The sequence below is a fragment of the Pteronotus mesoamericanus genome, unplaced genomic scaffold, assembly GCF_021234165.1.
Source record: "Pteronotus mesoamericanus isolate MK-2021 breed Mesoamerican mustached bat unplaced genomic scaffold, CSHL_Meso_final contig_59, whole genome shotgun sequence".
NCBI classification, from domain to species: Eukaryota; Metazoa; Chordata; class Mammalia; order Chiroptera; family Mormoopidae; genus Pteronotus; species Pteronotus mesoamericanus.
The window spans coordinates 5854392-5879313 of record NW_026555206.1 but is presented as its reverse complement, the minus strand read 5'-3'; the positions used below and the strand labels follow the sequence as shown (position 1 = coordinate 5879313).

The 24922-nt window shown below is 44.2% G+C and overlaps 1 protein-coding gene across 2 annotated transcripts in view; it reads left to right on the top strand.

The window, feature by feature from the left end:
- The window catches only part of GRID1 (glutamate ionotropic receptor delta type subunit 1), a 714118-nt gene that overhangs the window by 431508 nt on the left and 257688 nt on the right, over positions 1 to 24922 (top strand). For both annotated transcript variants that reach the window (XM_054580465.1, XM_054580464.1), the window contains exon 5: positions 12405 to 12458. In XM_054580465.1, coding sequence (XP_054436440.1) covers positions 12405 to 12458 — 54 coding nt within the window. The remainder of the gene's footprint in view (positions 1 to 12404; positions 12459 to 24922) is intronic.

Genomic DNA, 24922 nt, shown 5'->3' with positions numbered 1-24922 from the left:
TCTGAACGTACATCCCTAGTGTCTGTCATTCTTGGAACAACAGTCACGTTGGAGTAAGCCTACTTTAATGGCCTCATTTTTTTAAAAAAAAATATTGTTCAAATACATCTGTCTCCATTTTCTTGCAACTACTTTCCCCTGCCCCATCTACCCCCACCTCCTACCCTCAATCCTTCCTCACTTTGGCTTTGTCCATGGGTCCTTTATACATGTTCCTTGACTTTACCCTTCTCCTTCTTTTCCCTGTTAACCCACTCCCTCCTTCCCTCTCATTACTGTTGGTTTGTATTTTCTTTCAATGTTGCTGGTTATATTTTCCTTGCTTCTTTGTTCTGTTGATTAGGTTCCACTTATAGGTGAGATCATATGGTATTTGTCTTAACACATCTTTACAAACCTTATCTTTAAATACAGACACAGTATGAGGTATTGAGGGTTAGGACTTCAACTTATGAATTTGGAGGGGCCACAATTCAGCCTATAGTATCCCAAGGACACTTATGTTATGGATTCTTTGTGATTCTTTAGGGTAGGATTAGAAATGCAGAATGCAGATATGACCATGCACGTTCCATATTAACTTGCAAGGCAGGAAGAGTTTCCAAAGCTGTCTGGTCTGACTGACAGAACAGTGATCTGTCATGGCAGGATAGGAGCAAGAATTGGAGTATATTTATTCCATATACTCAGGGAAGAAAATGACGTTCTAATTGAGGGCCATAGAAAAACATTGGTTAATAAGGATTAGAAGAACAGACACAGGGCTCTTTACATGGATTATATTTTCTGTGCTCTACTTTATTCATTTCTTATAACAATAAGAAATCTTTATAGTTAATTTTGATTATGGATGTTTTTGCCTCATCTAATAGAACCAAATCCTTATACACATGCTGTTACTCATTCACCATTCCCCAACCTAATGCCCCTTTCACCTTTAACCTTACACATGCTGTGTCATTAGGTTGGAAAACCCTACTGCTCCACTACTAGCCATCCCCAACATGGGGTCTTCTACTCTCCAGAACAGTTGGTGTCTGGTTCCTGATTTGCTAAGCACATCACTATCACTGCACTTTCTCCCTTTACCTATTAGAATTCTCTTCCTGTATGGATCTGTCTCTCCTAGTAGGTTATTTACTTAAGGACAGGGCCCAAGATTGCCGTATATCTGTGTCCTTCTTTGTGCATAGTACCTGGCAACTTGTGGGAGCCCACGATATGCTTGTTAAATGAGTGGGTGGGTCCTACTTTTGTCTTCATCCCACCTGCTCATGGCTTTTCCTGAGGATGACACCTGCTTCTTTGATTTTTTAATCCCATACTTTTCAAAGTAGATGAGTCAGAGAAGCCTGTCATTCATCCTTCCGCCACGTTCATGCCTTGCTCTTTTCTCTAGATGTTGCAAACTCCTCAGGTGGCCTATGGGGCCGGGTCCTTTTCCAGCCCAAGATTTGTTTTAGTGGCCCTTTCCCTGGGCTCTGTACAGCCAGCCAAGCAGTAATCGGAACTTGCCCTACCCCTGGGCTACAGCCAACCTAGTGCTAGAGAGGACAGAGTCAAGAAGCATCAAGTCTCTACTGAATGGATGCATGGGAGGAGCTGAGACCCCCAATGAGCCTCCTTCTGGTGGGACAGCTGGCAAAGCAGGTTACAGGACATGGTTGGTGGTGAGTTGTCTTACTGCTCTTTCCACCCCAGGTACTGATCCTGGAAGTCCTGTGCTCAAAGGTTTCTTGCCCAGCAATACTATCCATGGGCAGGGCCTTTCTAGGCCAGGAACAGGTAGAGCCAGGCCCATGGGGATGGAAAGCGGGCAGGTGGGCCATGCCCTGAGCACATAGCACAAGAGTATTTGGCTTCTGTCTCTTCTCTTCCCAGCAGCTGAGCTTGGGGTGACATGGCTTTACTGTTGGGACCACAGAGCTTTGAGAAAAAAGCTCAGTTGCTGGCCATGCTCAGTTCTGCATCCCAACTGCACAGAGGCTTTGCACTTGGAAGGAAGCCATCTTTAAGTATAAAAGGCATTTTATATTGTGGATTCTAAAGAAAACAGTTTCTTTCTCTCTCTTCCCTTTTCACTAAGTTTGCAACTTTTTTTCTCCTTGCTCTCCAAGACCTCAGAGCTCCAGCCATGGCCTCTCTTGGTCATTTTCAGTGGGGCCAGAGTCCCAAGCTGAGTGCTCAGGTGAGCAGCTGTGTGTCACCCCCTCCCCATCCCTGGCCCTCCAGCACACGGCAATTCTCTGCTTTCCCATGTCACAGATCAGGGACTCCTTTCCTGACAATTCCTAAGCCAGGAAACTCTTCTAGCTCTTGTCTCCAGAACTGAAAGGAAGATATTTTTCTTCTATTCCATTTTCTAAAGAGTCAGACTCATAAAAAAGAACATAAATTATACCCAACAGCTCTTATCAGCTAGGTAAAGAATTACTTCTTTCAACTTTATTGCCTGAAAAAGAATTCAAATGCTTCCATCTTTTAAAAACAATTTAGGTTGAAGAAAGGAATTAGATCCATGTGCAGAAGTGGCTTGCCTGGTTTTGATTATTTGAGGGGGTCACGATGTTAACCTTGAATGCTGATGCTTTAATTGAGCAGCCTAGGCAGGGTAGTGATCCCAGGGGACATCCCATTGTGGGTCCTGGTCTCTGGGTCTGACAGCCACACATGGAGGCAGGCCTGTGGAGCCGTATGTGACCCAGAAGTGCTGAGAGGGACTTTTCTGCCTAAATGGTGCCCACCCCCTCCTTCAGTAGCACCTGATGCTATGGACCCCCCAGAGCCAGTTTTTGGATTTTGGCAGTTCTTTCTCAAGCTCTAATATATATGTGCAACTACTGGTGGGAGGGATAAGAAAACATTTCTAATCAGCTTTGGACTTTGCTTTGCTTATATCTGAAAATTACCTGAAGCTAGAGCTGAACAGCAGAGTGTATGAGAAATGGCTCAGCACAGCCACCTGTCATCCAAGAGCTGAGTCCTTTGCCCTCTGGAAGACCGTGCCATCCCCAGATTGTTCACTACCCACTGCAGAGGTTGGTGGCTGCTTTTGCCAAACCAGAGCAGGGCATAAATAAGCTCAGAAATGATTTGTTTTATTATAAATCTTGATCTTCAAAAGGGATTGTGTGGTAGCATCCATGGGGCCAAGGGCCAGGAATCCTTCTCTCCTGCTTGACACAAGATGGGATAGAGAAGCTGGCTCCTGTGGCCTTCCTTTGGGGCCACAGCCTAGGTGTCTGTAAGAGTGACAACACGGGGAGACTTATTTGGCCTCTGTGCCCTCCAGGTGGCAGGGAAATTATCGACCCTTGGTTAAAATCCAAGCATCCATCAGTTGATATCGTTGGCACTGCGTGGCTGCACTTCTCTGAGTTGATCTCATTAAACAGATCGTGCCTGCGAGCAGGCTCCATTTCATTTTTCTGCTGATATTAATGTTTCTTCATAAATTGTCCACATGTAGCATATTCTCACTTTTTATTACAGTAAATTGCACTTCCTGCACAGCTCTGGAACCTGTCTCTATTTCATCTGAAGGATCCACAAATGATGTGTAATGAATCTTCATTCCCCAGAGGCTATGAGCGGGAACTTCTGCCCTCTTTACAAAGTGTGAAGGTGTTTTGGAAAAGCTATTTATCTCAAATTTGGTAAATAGTGAGGACTAGGCCAGAGAGTTCTAATGATTGACTAGAAATTGTTCAGATCTATCAGATTTTTTCTTGCATTTAATTAATCATGCTTTCTTTTTTCAATAGCAACATAATAGTTTTTCTGAGATCAAAGCCAGTGTCAATAAAATCTAATGATGAACACCCTCCAGTTATGGCAATATTTTTTTTAAATGCCAATGACTGACCAAAGTAGTCTGGAATTTCCATTGTGGTTAAGCAGGATATATGGGAACTTGTATCAGGAAGTTCAGCACTCAGCACAAATGAAGAAACAATTACTACATTCTGATAGAAAAGCTCTAAAATTTGATCATGTTTTCATCAGCTTCCAAAAGGTCACAATATCTTGCATTTATATGCCTTTCAAGGTCACTTTGTTTCATCTTCAAATTCTCTCAGATGTGTAGGAAAAGAGTGTTACTTTCAAATACAGGCCGTAGTTACTTTGCATGGCACAGTGTTAACTGAAAATCAAGTGCATATTGAAGCTGTGCAAAGTGAGGACACAGGTCCCATACGCATGGGTTTCCGTAAATATGGTCCTGTGCACAGCAAGACTGCCTGTATGTCAGTATCCTTTTCACTGTGTGGGGCTTCCTAGTTTTGCCCCAGCCTTTCTCATACTCAGTATCAGGAAATAAACAGGAGTTTTAATCCACCCACTTGTTCATTCCACAGACATCTTTTGAAGTTCACTCTGCCTCGCGCTGTGTTGGGCAAGGGTCTATGTGACAACTAGACTAGGCCTTACCCCTTGAGGAACTCACCTCTTATGGAGGGAGTGGAGGCTGCTCTCCATACACAGAAATCCTTCAGCAACCAGAGGATAAACTGAACCAGGGGTTCTTGGATATTGGGGGACCGCGGCAAGAAACTCCAGAATCCAGCATCCGCCTTTACAGAAGCCCTTGGGGCTTCCCAGGTCCACTGTCCAGGCCTCACCACTGTTTGCATTGCCTTCCAACTCAGCCCTTGCTTTTCTGCATTAGCTGTTTACCAAAAATGCAGGTTGTGAGTTTGTCTTCTCTCAGTCCCATGTTGGTGTGAAGCAATAGTACGTGCATAAGCTTTGCATCTAAAAGGCTGCATTATGTTCCCTGGTTGCACTGACCTGCTGGGTGACTTTGGACAAATTTCTCCAACTGTAGGCTCAGATCTGTGGCTGATATGAGGACTCAGTGAAGTTCCATGTGCAGGGGGCTTAGCTCAGGATCTGGGGTTAGACCTCTTCAGTGCCAGTGATTGCACCAGCCTGAACCAGCCCTCACCTCCAGCCTTTTCCTGCCAGCACCTTCTCTGGACTCCCAGGTGGCAGGCTCAGATCTTCCTAGCAAAAGAGCCTTCTTTGCACTCCCCAGAGGTGGATTTGGAAGCTATACAGGGTTAATTCTGCACACCTTCCCCAGGTGACTGTGTGTAGCTGGGAAGGATTGCCATGTCTCCACTGTCTTCAAGCAGATGAATTCCCAATCCCACTCCACCTCCCTAAAGATGAATGTGTTCAGGTGGCTGTGTTTCCTGCTCCCCTCAAGGGTAGGGTCCCTGGGCCTCTAGTAGAGCAATGGTTGAAGTGGAAACAGATAACTCATACTTGGTTAGGATGGGCTGTCTTCTGGGAAGGGCCTGGGATAAGAATCTGGAAAAGAGATCTGCATAGGTTCAAGATTCCCCAAGGAGACCTAGTAGTATGATGGCCCCAGAAGTAGGAGCCACAGAATTGGGGAGGACATTAAGGCAGTTTTCCTGTGAAAGCAAGGCCCCAGGACGTTCTGGAGTTAAGGCTGGGGTAAACAGAATTAGCTGGACTAGAATCTTGGGTTCTTTTTCCAAGAAGGCAGGCCCTGGGACCTGGAGTGGCCTGAGAGTTCAGTGATAACCACGGTTTCCTGATGGTACTGGCATAACTTCTGAAACTCAGGTTGCATGATGGTTGCTTTTCTTATTTCCTTGTAAACAGGCTCTTCAAATCAACCATAGCCTTGCAGCTAGTTACTCCCCTTCCCTGCAAGTGGAGGGTAGGACATCACACTCCCTTATGCTTCAGAGGGATGACATAGCACATAGGAAATAGTTCCTAAATAGCACATTGTTGCAAAGGCAGCAGCAGGTCTTTAGACAGCTCCATATCTGTCCTTGGGAAAATGCCAGGGCCTGGGATCCACTCTGGGCATGGTGGGGGGAGCAGTGTTGGGGAGGGGACTTTTGAAGTGTTATGGTTGGGATGTTAAAAAGATGCTAATTGTCGACAAGCTTTCTGTTATCTCAGACTCCCAGTGTTGGGAGGGTGGTGCCTAGATAAGTGGCCAAGAATTAACACATACGTAAATAATTGGCAGCATTTGCTCTTTGTAAAAGAAATCCTCAGCAATGTGGCTGGAAGGCTTCCATGTGGAGGTTTTTATCTACTCCATTTACTGTTCCTTTAGGCCAGGAGAAAGTGAAACAGGTTCATACTTAAGAAATGCAAATGGAATAATGGTCTCAGGCTTATGAGAATAAGTTAATCTGTAGAAGGAAGGCAATGCTGCTCATAATGGCGTTTTCTCAGTTATGAGAAAAAAGACCATTCTGTTCCCATCACCAGAGACCAGGCCAGGCCCAAAGACTTGTATGCTTGTGCTGACAGTTGTTTATGCCTTTGGGCCGCAGCGTGACTGAGGGAAGAGAACACAGGCTTCAGACACAGAGGGACTTGAGTTCAAATCTAAGTCTAGATCTAGGTCTGAGTTCCCTGTCGGTAAAGTGGGCATAAGATTGATGCTGGGCTTGTTAGGGCATTGTGAGTGAAGTGGGCTGGGTGGATTTTGAAGTGGAGGAGATGCTGTACTGCAGTATCTGGCTGGGTATTTGGTCATAGCAGGTGCCCATTGCTTTTGGAAATGGCTTAGATGTGGTCCGGGCGAAAGTTGAGAACACAGAGGAAAGGTTCCAGGTGCTTCCTCCAGTCCCTCAGAAACACTATCTTCTTTGCCTTTATTTAGGTTTTTGAGTATTAGAACTGTTCCTTACCATGTGGCCAAGGGGCCATTGCCAGCACTCCATGGTCTTGTCCAGGAGAGACGGCCCATATGTACCATTCTGTCAGTGTGAAAGGTCTGCTTTCTGTCCAGAGTGTTTGGGAGCCAGGAGGTGGGGCTTGGTCTGCAACTTTTTCCCTATGGAAGCCATGGGGTCAGGGTGACCAGGTGGCCAGGACAGGAGCCAAATATCCTCTGGCCTCCAGTGTGCCTACAGGATGCTATATTGGAGTACTGCATCACTTAATACTCCACTCTGTCGATGCCATTGGCCATGGGAAAATGCTCCCTGAGGTTCAGACAGGGGTTGCTGTTCACAGACAGGACACGCTCCCTTCCCCAGGTGCAGGAAGGATAGTTCCTCTCTGCTTCCTTTAATAGGGGTTTACACCTGATAGCACACTTTCTCCCAAGAGGGTGGCATGAGGGTGTCAGGATGTACATAAACATCAAGCTCTGCTCTGCAAGTGATGTCCCTCCCTACTGGCTACCTGTGTCCATGTCCCAGCTCTTTCCTTGCCATTTAAGAATTGTAGGTCTCATATTCAGAAGGGGCTGAGATGGGAGTCGGCATGATCCTTTGAAGTTCGTGTAGTTGCTCAGGCCTCTGTTGCCTACTGCTGCATTATTTTGAGGGTTGTCCCACAGCCATGGTGCCTAGCTCCAGGATACATGCCCAGTGGTAGAAGCTGGCTTTCCTACTTGCTGAAGACAGTGACTGGCAGTCCACCCTGACCATGAGGATGGTTCCACTCCCTGCTTACTCCACCCATGGAACTAAGAGGCTGCTCTTTATTGTTTGGTTGGTGCAATATTTCTCTGCAGGTGCTCCTGATTACACAGTTGTCAGTCGTAAATCCACCGTGGCAGAGATGAGGGAAGACCTTGTGTTGTGCTGCCTGGAAGGGTCTATGGACTCATGGAAGGGACAGTGCTCACCACACTTCCCATTGGTGTTTACTGTCAGTCATCTTGTCATTGTCAGCTCTGTGACAGCAGAGCCATGGCTCCTGGCTCATTCCTGTATCTGAGAGAGTTAGGACAACTGCTAGTGGGCCCAGTCTGTTGAATGAATGAAGGAATGCATGAGAGATTATGCACTTCCATACACTCAAAAGAGATCATCAAATGCCAACCAGGTCAGAGATGTGAGTAGAAGGAATGGGGAGGACTTTTGCGTTAACTGTTCATCTATAGTGAATTACTTTCTGTGCTGGAAGATTTACATACAATTTCATTTAGTTCTCACAATAACCCCAAGGTGGGAAGTGTTTGTCTCAGGTTGGGTTGTAGAAGCAGATTTCAAGGCAAGGATTTATTAAGAAGTTACTCACGGGATGACAAAAAGACAGCAGAGGGGGTGGGAACATGCAACAGGGACATGAGGGAAGCCGGGGAGGGTGCAAAGTCAAGGAAGCAGTTTTGGCTTGTCCTACAGAGGGATTCTGGGAACAGCTAAGCTCTCATGCAGAGCAGTTCCCTTTGGGAACACAGGAAAGCCAGGATTTGTGTGTGTGATGCCCTCAGTGCTTGGTTATGGCTGTAGATTTTCAGGCACCATTGGTGCCAAGCAGGCTTCGGCAGCCTGACCCGTGGGTGTCTGCCATTGGGAACGAGTGCACACAGAAGCCAGTGCGTTCAAGGATCCTAGTAGGAATTGAGGGATGTGGCAGAGCAGCGATAGCACTGTTGGCATTGGGTTGCTTTTTAGGCAAGGAACTGCCACTAAGAAATGTGGAATGGCTCACCCAGGAACACTCAGCTAAGTGATGGCCAGACTTGGATTTGATGTGCTCTGCATGCCTGCCTCCTCCTTACAGTGCTCACTCTGAAATGAAAGGGAAGTATAGGCCTCCACTTGCCTTATGGTCAGGGAGAAAGAGGGAAAGGACAGCACCTCCAAGGGGGATTTGGTGCCGGGAGGGACACTGCCTGCTGGGTTCTTCCCACAGAGCTGGCAGCTCTCAGGTAATTAAGGGGGGTGTGAGGGGTGTTCTGGCTAAATCTGCAGTAGCTTCTCCTTCTCACCATTCATCTCAGCTTCTGTGTGAGTTGCACCCTCTGGAAAAGGCTGTAGCCAAGTGCTATTTATCTCTGTGTGGGGAAAAGAGGCTTAACAAATTAGCTGATGCTTAATCGGTGAGAGAAAGTAGGAAGAAAAGTTGGCCAGTTGTCCTTTGGGGTTTTCTGATCAATTCTCTTCATCAATATTCTCTGTGCATGAGTCTGAGACCAGGTGGGAAGATTCCTTAGAGTACCCAGGGCTCCCATGTGCTCCCTGGCAAGTTCCTGCAACTGAGTCAGGTCTCTGTGCTGCTGATTCCTGTGGGGACATGCAGAGGACCTCTCTCACCTGCACAGGTGCACCCACATTTTCAGACTCCCTGCACATTCTGGAGCAGGGCTCCCAGTCCTGAAGTTTGAGAGAGATGGTCAGGGCTCTGAAACATCGCAGGATCACCATTCTCAGTGAATTTAGGATTCCTAGGACTGGGGCTCAGCGGTCTGCTTTTTAAAAAGCTCCCAAGGAAGGCTTTAGATTGTTGGGGAAGGCCATCCAGAATATGTAATTGCTGGTTTGAACTGTGAGCTAAACCCAGGCTTCCCACTCCCTCCCCTGCATATAGAATGCGTATTCTGCTTGCCTCCCCAGTGCTAGAAGCTGCCCAAAGACAGAGCCTTGAGATAGCCATGTGGTGATGAGGCTATGTGGACTGGGTTCATGACTATACCCAGTTAAGGCCCCCTATGGGCATAAGAATTCAGTTAAGGCCTCTAAATAAACTTTTAAGATTCTGGAAGGCAGGTGCAGAAAACTTGTCTTGCAGCCATCCAATACAAGCCTTGTAAGTTTCTCTTGCTTATTAAACGTGCCATCTACCAATCTGGAGTGGTATTCCCTTTTCTCTAGTCTCCTGCCCTCTGCATATAAAAGCTGGTTTCAGGTTGTACCCAGGAAGCTTCCGACCAGGTTTGCAGAGCAACCTACATGAAGCCAGATGGCAGAACCACTGCTGCGGAATGTCAGTGCACGATGAAGCCTTAGCTCTCACCCTTGACCAACCTCCATGCTGATACTTAAAATCTTTCAGGGCACTGCTGCTTGCCTTCCACTTAAGCACTTCCCATGAGACCTCACTACTCCTGAGGCAGCCTGTTCCATCCTGAATGACTTGGAAAGTCAGAAAGTTCTCTCTTACATTGAGCTGATACCTGCCTTTCTGACTACTAGAGGCCTTCCTCCTAGATTAACTCTCAAAAGCTGCAAAGAGTAGTTCCAATCTCTCTGGCACATGACAGTTCTTTATGTATTTAAAGAACTGGCCTCTACTGAACTGGCCTGTACTGAACTGACCTCTAAGCATCCCTGGTCACTTTAACTGGCCGTTGGTTTACACTCTTCTACTCCACGATCAATTCCAGTCTGCAATGTCCCCCTTTAAGCCCAGTAGTCAACCCCTCAGGGAGCAGAATAGACCCATAGCTTCTTGCCTTTCATGGATCTTTATTCAATGCTATTGCTTTTAAGTCTCATCTCCCTGTTTATCCTTCTGCTCCTGGAAACAAGTGTAGGATGTTGAGATCAGCCTTGTTAAACCACATCTCTTCTCAGATTCAGTTCAGTGTTCTGGCTTTCTGAGGTGTTATGGCCTCCTCACAGCTCTGTGTCATGTACAGACTTGATGGGCATGTGACTGGCATCCTCCATGTGAGCATTAAAGAGGCGCTGGGGGGTTGGGAATGGCTCAGACCAGAGCTCAGCAGGGTGCTGCAGAGTGTCCTCAGAGCACTGTGAGTCCACTTCTTCCTCTCCCACTCCTTCCCTGGGCCTCTGAGCATCTGAAGATACTCTTGAAAAGTCTGCATGTTGAGAGGAGAGAGGCTGTGGGCTGGGTGGTCATGACTTTCCTTGAAGGCGCTTTCTCTTTTTCACCCCTTCTAAGCATCTGAAGTCCTCCTAGGTTCTGTGGAGAGGGCCTGGTTTACAGGCATATAGAATGGGTCAGGAGGTGTCTTCAGGACACCGTCCCATGAGATGCTCAGGCTTGTCCATACTCCTGTCTCTACTTATCTTCATGTGGGGCTGGCATCCTCTTATTTGCTGGCTGGAGAAGGAGTCTGTATTCTTCACCCCAACATGGCCCAGGAAAAGCCCCTGGGCCAATTCTTGGTGTTCTGTGTAAAGATGTGGGATGCTAGAGCTGCCCTGAGCACTCCCCAGCCTCTATTTCCACACACTTGTTGTATTGGCCAACAAAGTTGTCCATTGCTTATGTAAGTGAGGTTCTAAAAGAGCCCTGTGTAATAACAGTGCTGCGACCTGGGGCTCACATATGTCTGGTAAATGGGGAGGCAGGGTCCTTACCCCTCATCTGTTAAGGATGAGTCAGATTTCTATGTCTGATGAGGAAAACTGTTCTTGATACAACAGTAAGTCAAAAATGATAGCTATATCCTGCTGTGTATGTCATGATGCTATTTTAATAAAAAAATCTGTCTGATATGTGTATATAGATATTACTTGCAGATGTGACTAAATATTTCTGGATGGGGACACCTCAAATTATCTTTAGGGGGTGAATTTGGAGAGATAATGGGGCATTTTTACTACTTAGCACATTTTAAAAATGGGGCAAGGTTATGGGATGATATTGAACACTCTTATTTTTCTGTTTCTTTTTTCAAATAAAAAGAGTAATAAAAATTACATTACAAAAATACAAAAAAGAAAATGAAAGAGGGCTATGATCTGATAACTCTTTGCCAGGTTCATAGATGGCCTGGCACAGTGCTTAGAGCTCGGCAAGTGCTTTGCACATGCAAAAGGTGAGTATTTTTACAGAACATGCTTGGAAACTATCAGTTCTTCCTTCTTTCTTCAAAAAAGAACTCATAAAAATATCTGAGAAACAATCTAAGTTACTGGGTCCTATCTGTTTTGCCTTCCAGCATTTCATTCACACATTCAACAACATTTATTGAACACCTATTCTGTGCTAGTTATGGTATAAGTTTCTGGGACATTATTTTGACCAAAACAGATGTGGCCCCTGACCTCATGGAGACCCCCTACCTGGTGGAGGAGATAGATAATAAGAAATAAATAGACTGATAACTGTTCAAGCACAGAAATGGCAGATACTATAAAGAAATAGAACAATGTACTACAAGAGAGAAATGATAGGGGTAGATTTACTGCTCAGGATAGAAAGAGCCAGTTCTCTTGGTCCTAAAGAATTGAAGGCAGCTCAGACCCTCAGCTGTGAGCTTCTGTCTTCCCAGGTATCATTCAGATGACTGGACAAGCTGCCATAACCCCCTCTTCCAGATTTCTGATCCTCTTGCCTCGAGCAATGATGACACATCCCCTAAGTGCCCCTCCAGAAAGGATTTTACAGGCATTATCCAGGAGGGGAGAGGTGCCCAGCCTGGGGTTCTGTGAAGCCTGCAGGAATTGAAACTTCTAACCTTGCTCAGGGCTAGCTTGTGGAAGCTCTGAAGAATAGCTGCAATCAGATGTCTGTGTTCAAATGACTTGTCTTGTAGCTCAGGCAGCCAAAGCTGGCCCCAGGGGGACAGCATGTTTTGTGAAGAAAAAAATTCTCCAAGAACAATGTTTATCAAACCCTGTCTCGACAATCATCCTGTGTGTCTGTCAGCTTCTGGCTTGCTTCTGTTCACATTCATTTTCTTTTTCTCTCTGCAGGCTGTGGAGACCAACCTGGCTTCCAAGGACAGCCACTGGGTCTTTGTCAATGAGGTAAGAGCTCAGAATGGCGAGGTGTGTGGACTTCCCTGAGCCCTGCTCGTGGGGAAAGCTTAGAGTGATTTGTTCAGGTCTAATTCTGACATGCGGTGCTGGAGCAATTCCAGGGCTCCACCGTGCCCAAACAGGAGGTCAGAGATTAGGACTTGACCTGCCAAGATGCTCACCTGAAGCAGGTGCAAATCAGGGAAAGAATTTAGACTTGTTTCCACAAGGAAGTCTAAAGTCAAAGAGAAGTTGTATCAGGTGTTTGATGTGCAGGGTGAGTGGAGGTAGCCATTCAGGCCAGGGGCTGGAGAGATGAGATTAGAAAATGGGCTGCAGAAAGGACAGGGCAAAAGAATGAGGAGGAGACAGAGGTTGTATTTCATGCAGGAGGTTGAAGGTATGTGTGTTATGTGCTTCTGTGTGAGTGGATGTACTAAGAGTATGTGTGTGAGCATATATGTATGCAGACATGCATGTGTGAATGTGTAGGGATAAATGTGTGCATATGTATGAGTGTGTGAGTGTGCATGTATGTGCACATGTGAATGTACAGGTATCTGACTGTGTGTGTGTGTGTGTGTGTGTGTGTGTGTGTGTGTGTGTCCCATGCAGCTGGCGGGGGCGGGATCTCTCCCATTGACTGGCCATCCCCCTGGTTTGACCCTGGGAGGAATGACAACACCAAAGTTTCACGGTGGCTTGGTCAGTTCTCACTAATTACACCCTGGCCTCCTCCATGCTGCAGGCATGGCACAGATGTGTCCTAACCATGCCCTAGCTCTCTCAAAGAATCCTCTCTTCTCCCACAGTCTTTCAGGAAGCACTGACCAGGGCAGCCTGGGTGACCCTTGCAAGCTAATAGCAGAGCTTATGCTAGAAGGTGTTTTCTAGTATCTGCTTTCATCAGGGCCCTGGCCTCAGCTGCTTCTAATTAACTGATCAATTTCTAATGGCCTCATCCTAGAAGATGCAAAGTTTATTATGCTGGTAATTTATTTATTTATGATGTGTGTTTCTTCTTTAGCACAGTGCTAATATGGCTGGAATAATTTTGGGTGGCTTATTTTAATAATTTCACAGGTATATCAGGTAGAGGCTGCTTGCAAGGCCTACTTTTCATGGATTTCCTCCATAAATATACGTCTTACTAGCCCCATGTCCTCATGGGCCAATTTGAGACATGTGCAGTAACCATCTGCTTACCTTGGGTTGCTGATGGCTGTGCTGGTAATTAGAAGGGACGAGACAGTCACTGCCCTGTCATTCACAGCCTACATGAGTCCTCCTTGGGACTCGGGAAGTTTTGATCCTCTGGGTTTTGCCACCTTCTTTACAGGTTCTTTAAAGTCCAGTTTCCTTTGTTCCAGAGAAGGGCTGTATTCCATGTGTCACCTAAGGCAACTATCTGCTGCTGGCTTTTTTTTTTTGGTGACTCCTCCAAATTGGAGAGCCAGGGTTTCTCTGTTTCACAGTCTTCAAAAGTGTTCCGGTTTTATGTTTCTAACCTGTTTTCTTTTCTCCCCCCTACATCTTGACTCACCCCCAGGGCCCCCTGTCTGTCCCTCTTGATTCCCTCACCAGGGCTGCAGTTCATTTCAGACTGGCCTGTATAAGGCACTCCAGGGCATTGCTGGGGCACTAGAACCCAGGGTTTACTTCACATCATCAGCAGGAGTCAGTTGAGGGCACACTTGTCAGAGCCACATGGGAACAGCCTTGCCCAAGACAATGGCTGTGCCCCACCCATCAGAAGTGCACCCTGGGCCAGCACACCCTGGGCTGAGTGTGTCCTCCAGAGGGACCTTCCTCGTTCTGCGTTTCCTTTTCTGTGTGGAGGTTCTTCCCCTTGACAGTGAAGGGATAGCAGCTACCATTGTTCGATCATCTATTATATATGCCAGGCACTTTACTACATTTGTTACCATCCTTAGTCCTTAGTAACAACCCTAATGGCAGTTATTATCATCCCCATTTTACAGATGGGAAAAGGGAGGCGCGAGAGGTTAAATCACAGGTTCAAGGTCATATAGCTATTAAACAGTGCCTTTGGTATTCTATATGATGACTTTTTGGCTGCAAAGCCCTTTACCAAGTGACACTATCATGCACATGGCCCTGGCAAAGATCTTTTACTGGTGGCCAGGGTCTAATTCAGTAAGGCCAAGTCAGTAGGGCCCAGGTACGCATACTGACAGGGACACTCATGGATATTCTTGAAATCTGCAAGGGGCCTCTTGTAAAGTTTTGACCCACAGACCCTGGCAACCCCTACATGGCCTCTGGCTAATGATGCAGGTGTTCTCTAACCTGTGTATAGGTTTGTCCTTCGGAGCCAGCTATATTTAGAATGCCTGTTTCCTGTTATAGCATGGCACTATTGAAGACAAAAGTCCTGTTACTCTTAGGACAGTTGCTGGCTAGGATAAAATAAGGTGGGGGAAAAAGTCAGGTGCGGGCATTTGGTGCCTCCAAGATTCAGTAGCTACACTGGGGCCCCATCTTTTTGCCTCCAGAACTAAAGGAAGCTCAGTTTCTCAGAGGAGCTGAGGTCTGGGCTTCTTCTCATGTCTTCTCCCAAAAAGACCTGCAGTAGGTCCCCAGTTCTGCCCCTTCTTGCTTCAGCTCTCTCAGGGTGTGTCCTCCAATTTCCCTCTCTGTATTTGTCTTGCTTAATGTATTTTCCTAGATTCAGGATAAACACTCAAGGGCACGTGTTTTTGTTTGCTTTCTTTATGCAGTGGTTTTCCTACCATGACTCTCTTCACTAGTGAATATTGGTGTTGCATATGATAGGCTTGTTTTGTTTAGAGAAGGGGAAATTGGATTCAGACAAAGGCTGGTGAGTCTGTGAGCCTCGCTGATAGTTTCTACGGGTCTCTGTACTCCACTGTGGGGACTGGCAAACAAAAGTGCTTTGGGGTATAAACTGTATTTTCATCGATTACATTACATGTTAGCTTGGAGGAGGGTGGAGGATCCAAAAGAACTTGAGAGAAACACTGAACCATTAGTCAAGGGGGCCAGAATCCCCAATGCCTCATGCAAACTTTAGATTTTTAAAAAGGTTTCCTTGAAGTCAGGCTGATGTACACAGGGTAGCACAAGTTCCTTTGATAAGCACTTCCCAGTTGGCCTTCTAGAGAAGACAGAGGCAGTAATTAAGACCAGAGTTTCAGGGACAGTGGGGACCACTCTGGGTCATTCATCAGAAGCTGCCAGTTCAGGACCAGTCAGCTTTGACTTTGGATGAGCTAGGTTGCTTCTGGAACCTTGTTATCAGCTAGGCTGGAGTGCTGCCTCTCTACCTGTGTGGCCTTCAGCAGCTCCCAGGTGAGCTAGTCTGGCCTGTTGACTCACAGGTGTGCTCAGGTCTGGGAGGAATCTCTACAAAGAGGGGAATGGACTACTGTGAGTCTCTGTATCCAGGCAGGAGGCATGTATCCTATAGTATAGCCTTTTGGGAACTTTTTGGAGGAAATTATCTTATGGAATATTTATATAACTTCCAGTTTCTTCTAGAGCCAACCATGATGCAGACTTGAAGCTCTCCATTTATTGTTAGACAGCTTGCATTGTTAACCCACTTCTTCCAAACATGGAACCAAATTACACTTTGATGGAAATGGTTTAAACTGCTTAATCTGCAGTGCAGAAGCACATGCACAACCTGTGTGGTGATTAGGTTTTCTCAGCAAGTGAATCTGTGATCTGTGGCTCAGCAGGGGCCCAGGGGGAGGTGGCTTCTAAGGAGAGAGGAAGCACAGCTGACAGGCCCTCAGCACTCCTGCCCTATTCCAGCATACGTTGATGATGCCACACCCCATGTCCATTCCAGACCCTGCATCTGAGCTTTAGATCCAGAAATCCAGATGTCTTCTTGACTCAGCTGCTTAAAGGCCTTATAACCACCTCTAGCTCAATGCATCTCTCTCTGAATCCATCATCTGCTCCTAACACGGTTCTCACTCCGAGCTCCAATTTCAGGACCAGTGTCCCATCCTTCTAGTTACCTCCCTAGCCAATGGAGAAAAGTCCTGATCATGCGCCTGCCTTCAGCCCACTCCAGGATGGCCCTGACCATGTCTGTGCATGTTAATTTACTTCTCAGCCTTACACTCACTAGCTCAAGGATCATCCCTGCAAGCAGTGAATGGGTGACTTGCTGTTTCCTATATTTATTCTCCTTTCCTGACTGTGGGCCTTTGCTAGGATTTCTTTTTATGCCTGGAATGCCCTTCATGAATCTTTGATTGTCAAGGACATATTTTTCCTGCAAGGGCCTGCTAAACATCGCCTCTGCCCTGAGGTCTTCCTGCATTTCCCCCATTAGAGTTATCAGTCTTCTTGCCACAGCTCTGCTGCATTTGGGACTGATACACACACTTGACTCCTTGAACAGCTTGTAAGTGAAAGCTGGATCTCTTTTCTGTCTCGTCCTGAGGGTCCCCAGTGTGAGGGGCTCAGCCACAGAGGAGGTGCTAGGTGAACACTCCCACTACAGCATCTGCCTGTTGCTCCCTCACCTTGATGTTGCTTGTCTAATTGCCTACACATGGAGGGAGAGGCATTTATAACCATCTCAGTGTTTCATGGGCTCCTAAAGCTGTGATCCTCCTCCATGAGCCACAGCTGTCAGTACCCCTTGTTCCATGGCACCACCTTTCCCTGCACGTGCAATATTAGTCCCATGGGGTACAAGCCCTTCCTCTGAGGCATATGCCTGCTCCTTTCAGCCTGGACCAGGCCATTGTCAGGTAACAGAGAATCCAGGGAGGCGGGCAGGGGAAGCACCAGCCATGCTTCCTACAGCAGTCTCCAAATTGTACTAATTTGTAGGTGTTTTGTGGGAAAAGGATTCTGTGATCAAAGAGGGTGGATAACTTAAATGGCAAGGAACAGGTGTCTCCTGAAGGCATCTTTTGTCTGTCATGTATGCAGTGCTTTCCAAGGATGAGGCAGTGCACACTGTCTGCCACATGCATTTTTGTTTCCAACACAATTCTGTACCTTTTCTCTTGTCACGTGCTCACCTCTGCTGGAATAGATTGCTGGCAGGTGGTGGAATGTGAGGGCCCATAGGATAGAGTTCAGATTCTTCCACATGACACATGAGGCTGTTCACAAGCTAACTTCAGAACCCTCTGGACATAAAAAGACAATGAGATGAATGCTGAATCAAATAGCTTTAAGAAATCTCTACTTGGGTCACAGAGAAAGAGAGGAAGGGAAAAGATTTAATTTTTTCTTTCATTTTGAATATTCCAATTCTGTTTGGATATTAAGTCCCTGTTCATTTACTGTCTGCAAATTGATTTAGTAACACTCAAAAACCATTGTTTCTTCTAATCCATTCACTTGTTTCTCTCTCCAGCTCTACTGAGGAGCCCTTGAGGACAGGCATCATATCTTACCCACCTCTGGAGCCCCAGCTAAGAACTCAAAACAAAGGCTAGGGTTGGCCATATATCAGGCATTCGATGGAGCCAGGCACTTTTTTTGAGCATCACTTTCTTTATGTATATTTTATTTTAAAAATTAACAGCTTTACTCAAGTTTAATTTACATACAATAAATGCACATATTTAAGTGTATGACTTATGTTTGACACATGTATATACCCATGAGACCATAACCATAGTAAAGGTAGTGAACATAGAAGACACCAAAGTGTCTTTGTGTCCTTTTGTAATCCCACCCCCTTGCCCCACCTGACCATCTGTTTCTGGCACTACAGATTAGTTTTATTTTGTAGAGTTTTATGTAAATGGAATCATACATTATGCATTCTTTTTTTTCTATTTTTCTTTGGCTGTTTTCCCCCAAATAATTGTTTTGAGATTCATGCCTAGTGCAATGTATAGCAGTAGTTCCCTTCTGTTTTTTGATGAGTAGTATTGAAATGTATGGGTACATCAAAATTTGAATATCCATTTATCATTGACGGGTATTTGGGTTGTTCTAGATTTTGATGATTATACAAAACGCTACTATGAACCTTCATGTACATACAAGTCTTTGTGTGGACATATGCTTTCATTTTGGGGGGTACATATTTACAAGTTGAATTGCTAGATCATATGATGGATGTATGTTTTAACTTTCTAAGACACTTCTAAGCTCTCTGAGAATTCTAGTTGCTCCACATCTTCTTCAGTACTTGGTTTGATCTGGGTTTTTGGCATTTTCCATTGTGGTGGTGTATATGGTACCTCATTATAATTGTAATTTTTATTTCCCTAATAACAAATAATACTGAGCATCCTTTCCTGTGTTTAGATGCCATCTATATCTGTGTCTTCCTTAAGGGGGAGGCTGAGCTCATTGATTTGAGACATTCGTTTATTGCTTTTTGTACTATAAACTTCCCCTTAAGGCATTTAATGGCAACTCCCAAAGTTTGGAATGTTGTGTTTTCATTGTTATTTAGTTCAAAATACTTTGTATATTACCTTTTGATTTCTTCTTTAACACATGGGTTGTATAGAAGTGTGTTACATAGTTCCCAAATATTTGGGGATTCTTCTCTTAATGATTTTTAATTTAGTTCCATTGTAGTTAGAGAATAGTTTCTATTACTTGATTCCTTTTAATTTACGGAGACTTATTTGAAGTCCAGTATATTGTTGTTCTTGATAAATGCTTTATGTGCATTTGAAAAGGATGTATAACCTGTTGTTGTTTTATAAATGTCAATTAGGTCAATTTAGTTGATAGTGTTGTTTATATCTTCTGTCTCCTTGATGATTTTTTTTTCATCTACTTGTTCCATCAGTTATTGAAGAGAGGTATCAACATAGTCAACTTTAACTGTGAGCTTGCCTGTTTCCCCTTGAGGTTTTATCAGTTGTTGTTTAATATATTTTGAAGCTTTTTTATGAGGCATAAATGTTTAGAATTTTTCTGTTCTTTTGATTACTTGATCTGTTATCATTATGAAAGGACTCTATACCTCTGCTTCTAAAATATTCTCTGCTGTGAAATATACTTTATCTGATATTACTGTAGCTATGACAGATTTGTTTTGGTTAGTGTTAGCATAATTCTTTTCTCATTCTTTTACTTTTAACCAACTTGTTTCTTCATGTTTAAATTATGTCTCTTGAAGTCCTTTCATACTTGGATCTAGTTATTTTATCCATTCTAACAATCTGCTTTTTAGTGGGAGTGCTCAGATGATTTACATTTAATGTGAGGGTTAATATTGTTAGTAGAGGGTGGAGTTGTGGAAGCCAAGGGAAGAACACACTTCAGACAGGAGGGGGAGCTCCCTGATATCACATGCTGTCACCAAGGGGATATGGTCACTTAGAGGGTGATCCTTGGAAGGGTTGGAGGACCAAGTCCTCAGGTACTTCAACTTATATTATTCCATTTTACAGGCAAGGAAACAGGCTCAGAGAGATGGATTGACTTTGCAGTGTCACTTAGTAAGTGGCAGAGTCAGGATTTGAACATGGGTATGAGTGACTCCAAATTTAAGATATACCTCAGATATGCCCCATGCCACACTGCCCCTCTCTTTGCTGTCCTCCTCACACTCAGCACTAACTAAATGCTGAATACATGACTGATTCCCAGCAATATTATAGATTTTTCGTAATTTAAAAATGGTAATAAGTTCTTGTTGTGGGAAGTCTTATTATAAAATTTTTATTTTTATTATTATATTAATTCCCTTTATGCTATTTTACCTTATTTTAAATACTCCTATGGAAAAGGTGAAAGAACCTGCAAAAGCTCACAGAAATAAGCTAATACCTATCACATGAGTAGTATTTGAAAAGAACAAACTACATTCACTAGAAATACATCTATGAAATTTGACTTTTATGCTCATAGATAAATGAGGAAATTGTTATGTAATATTATTCTTCATCCCTTTTCAATGCCCCTGGCGGAGGGTTTTTATTGCTGCATAGATGGTGGGTTTGGGGAGCAATAACTAAGAAAGTAGGGATGTACCATTGTTTTAGACCAGTCTTTGGGAACACACTACGGATATGAGTTGGATCCAGTGCTTGCCACTTCCATGGCTTTGGGCCAGTTGTTTTACTTCCTTCTTTGGGCCTTATTTTCCTCATCTGCTCCATAGGGTTCATGATAGCCACCTCATAGGAAAGTTATGAAGATTAGATGAGATAACTCACCTGAAGTGACCCAGCACGAGGTCTGGTTTACAGCAAGCACTCTTAAAGGGTAGCTTATTTTATTAACAAATAACTAACGTTTTTTGGGAAACTTTGGAATTTAATTAAGGAAACCCAGATTTAAGGAACTGATAAGAGGTTGGTGCCTGTCTTTACGGAGAGTGTAGGGGGATTGGAACACAGCTTGATGTATCATTTAGAGGAACATGAATTGCAGCATTTCTGTGTTTTGGGCTTGCTGATACCCTAGTTCTCCCTGTCTCTGCCTTTTAAATTCTTATGCATCCTTTCAGACTCAGCTCAAATTACTATCCCCCTACTCGGCAACACCTGTTGATTTCTTCCATGATCTTTCCTTCTTTTATCACCCCAGAAACTGAGGCTGTGATTCATCAGTGGTCCTTAATTTCTTCCTCTATGTCCTGTCTCCATACCAGGATTTATAACTCTTAACAAGCTGCCATTTATTCATCACATATGTACCGAACACCTATGAGGTACTGAGGATGCTCAAGAGAATTCTAGAGATGTGTTTCTCACCCTCAGAGAGCATATGGTAGCATGGCTGAGAAACATGTATGTGGATCACTAAACTACAGATAGGCAAAGGTTGTAGGAGCCCTGCTTCCTGCAGACAGAACTGCTCAGACAGACCCCTTCCACTGTTGTGGAATCAAACTCACTGTTTTAGAAGTGAGTCAATTGTTACCAACAAGTGTGTTGTTTTGCAGTGTTTTGACAAAGAATGCTGGGAAAAGGGAATGTTGACACATAGGGAGTTTTAAAAATAGCTCTAATTACCACATGCAGCAAATGTATCTGAAAACTAAAGGTTAGTGTCTCTACCTTTCTGCATCCTATCCATTGCTCTTCCTACAAATGAATTCTGATGGATTCAGATAACTTGCTGCTTGTGCCAGAAAGACCCTATTATCTGTGCCTCCTACCCTGTTATTATACCTCCTTTGCCAGGCTAGATAATCATCATGCACCGCATGGAGAGGCGAGAGGCAAGCATGCACACATACTCCTGCTGCCTTCACATGCAGCATGGGGGACAGCAGGCACACAGTGGAGCTCCCAAAGGTGGCCCTTTGAAAGTTGGAATGTGGAATCAGAAATGGAGGCAGGGGACAGTTCAAACCACCAGACCTTCTTGTTAAATGTCTTAAATGATTTTTAAGGGCTTCCAGAGACCATGGGCTCAGCTTTGATTCTCTTTTTCATTGTCTCAAACCAGAGGATGTTATGTGTGCTAGGGCAACCTGTCTCTTAGAGGTGGTTGAAAAATCCCAAATGAATATTGTGCAGTTTCAGAAAGCGGGGTGAGGAGATCCTTAACTGTCAGTGATCAGAACTAGGATGTCATTTCCTGCAGCCCTGGAGACTGACTGCTGTTGTCTGCTGAAGTGGGGAGGGCCAAGGAGCCTGCACTGTCACCATGGGGCCTGCATTCCTGCTGGCCAGGTGCAGAGAGCAGCTCCTGGTCAAGGACTGCTGAAGAGCCCATCTTGTGAGGCCAGTATGGTCTGGACAACCCTCTTCCTGCCCTCAGATTTCTGCTTGTTTGCTGTGGGTAGTGGAAGAACAGCACCCCATGTGGTTGCCCCTGGAAGCGGGAAAATTCACATTTCTGTGTCTGCTGTGTGTCAGGTGCTGCTTTCCATGCTCTGTAGACCTTATTTCAAAACCAGTTAAGTCTGTTTGTGAAATCCCATTAAAGGGACGGCAAGAATTCTAATCCCAATTATAATAGGATTGCTTCCTCCTTGCCTTCATGAAGGTTGTGTAAAGGTACATGGGTTTCACACGGCTGTCAAGGTCAATCATAGACAATCTCTGTAGACAATCAGGAAGCTTTAACTTACTTTGGGTCTCAAGTTTGGTATGGCCGTTTTTTTTTTTGAGAGACATGCTTGGGGCCCTGCCTTCCTAAATGGCTATGAGCAGTCCTCTGATATCGCACCCTGCAGCTAATCAGGGCAGGGCAACCCATCGACTCCTTTCTGCCCCCTCTTCCTTTCTGGCCCCTCTTCCATACTGGAAGGTTCCTCACTCAGGCTGCTGTAACTGTCTTCATTCTCTAAGCCTTTCAGCCAACCATCATTATCAGTCCACCAATTTATGGGAAAGAAATACCTTGGGATAAAGAAAAACACAAACTTTCTGTTGATATCTGTGTGGGTATGTGGGGAGAGGCATGGCAGAGTGGAAGGGACAGGGGTAGAAGGAAAGCAGAGAAAAGTTCCTGTAATTCTTTCTGATTCTTCTACAATAGTAGAACAAAATGCAAATTAATATACCAATGAATTATCCCTTCAGTCTTACATATGTCATTTATTTTGCCAAATTGAGGTTTTCCTGTTATGTTCAGTTTGTGTTCAACTGTTTTCAATTAATAATATATCACTAACATTTTATCATGTGAGTAAATAGTATTTGAGATAATATTTAATGGCCTTGCATTCATCTTGCATTGGAAGAATCATAATTTATGCAAATCCTTTCAATTTTTGGAAACCTTGCTTAGTTAATGCTATTGTAAATAATACTGCAGTCCTTCTACCTGGATCTTCTGCTAGCTGTCTGACTCCTTATGACAGTAGAAATACTGTTTCTAAGTATGGGAACTCTCAAAGAGCTCCTTTTATCAGTGTGCCTGTCCCGTCTCACTCTTGTGTCCTGTGAACATGAATATGATTGTTTTTCAGTTTTATAAATATTATAGATGAATAAAAGCTCACTACATTGTTTTTTTTTTTTTTTGTGGTTTCCTTGAGACATGATTAGGTAATGACACATTTGCTAGGGAAATTTGGAATTTATAGGCATATCAGAAGTGTGAAATCTAACTGTTGCTGATTTAAAAAAAATTTTTTTTCCAATGCATTTGTCTCTGCCTTCCCCCCGCTACTTTCCCCTGCCCCCTCCCCCCACCCTCCCTCAATCCTTCCCCTTTGGTTTTTGTCCACGAGACCTTGCTACACATCCTTTTTTTTCTTGTTATCCAAAACAAAGTCTTTGAACATTTATTTATTGATCATGTCTATTTCTAATTTTGTGACCTGTTTGCTCATATTATTTGTGAAGATATTTTAGTGTTTTGTTATATGGCTTAATTTTTACAACAACCTTTTGAGAGAGGTATTATTAACACTGGAATACAAAAAATGAAATTGAAGTTCAGAAGAAGTCTGAGGTACTACTATTGTATAAAGACAAGTTGGAATTTTAAGCTCAAGCTGGTCTTATTTTAAAGCCTGTGTATTCTCCATGTAGCACTGCCATTGAACCAGCCCAGTCCTGCCTTAATGGCATGTTGATTTCTGTATTTTATTTTATTTTATTGTTTTTGATTTATGTATTTTAAGGTCAACATTTCTGCACTGAGCTAAGTAAATCTTCCAGTTATTGTATTGGAATAGATCATTCTAAATTTTGAATCAAAGATTGGTTTTGCAACCTAAAATGACATAAAATTTTCTATTAACCTTAGTTAATTAGTATAAAAGTCATGAAACTTACCCCGATTTTCATCCAGTAGAAGGAATGAGCAGGATCAAAGGGCTATGGAAGACAATGTAAAGTTGGTTTACGATTAAACCCAAGAAATGCTGCTTGTTTCAGGCCCTGCCTTTGTTCCGTTGGAGTCTCCCACGGTTCTAAAGTGGGCCTCTGTGAAGACTTGCAGGGGAGGAGCAGGCACCCTCCTCACTCTTATGAGGAGTGGAAAGCACAAGTTCTCTTTCCCCTCAAAGAAATGTTCCTCACTAAATCCTCTTTCCCTCAGTTTTGACTCTCCTGGATTTTTTATAGCCTCCTAGGTGTGAGAATTTTTAGAAATGGATTCTCAGTCATGTCCCTTGGCCAATCTGCATGTGTGCCAGGCACTTCATTATGGAATTTCATATCATTAAAGCTTGGTCCTCCAAGGGAAATTCCAATTTAGCATAACAGTTCAGTTTAATATAAAATGCTGTTTCCTCCCTCATATATTGGTTTTAGGAAAAGGGGCTCTATTATGTTAGGTCTTTGTACCTCAGCTCACACCACATAGCCCTGAATGGGATGAAAAGTAGTAACAGCAGTAATTTACTTAGACTGGGAAGTGTGGTGATAATTTGGGATGAAAGTATGAACAGACATCCAATAATTGAGCAAAGTCTTGGAGTATTAGGTGGTAATCGGTGAGAGAGGTTCTGAGGAGACTCTGTTGCACAAGGACTGTGGCTTTTATTCTGAGTGAGCTGAGAAGCCACAGCAGCATTTTGAACTGAGAAGTGATGTGGTTCGAATTATATTTCCACCCTGACTCCTGTGTTG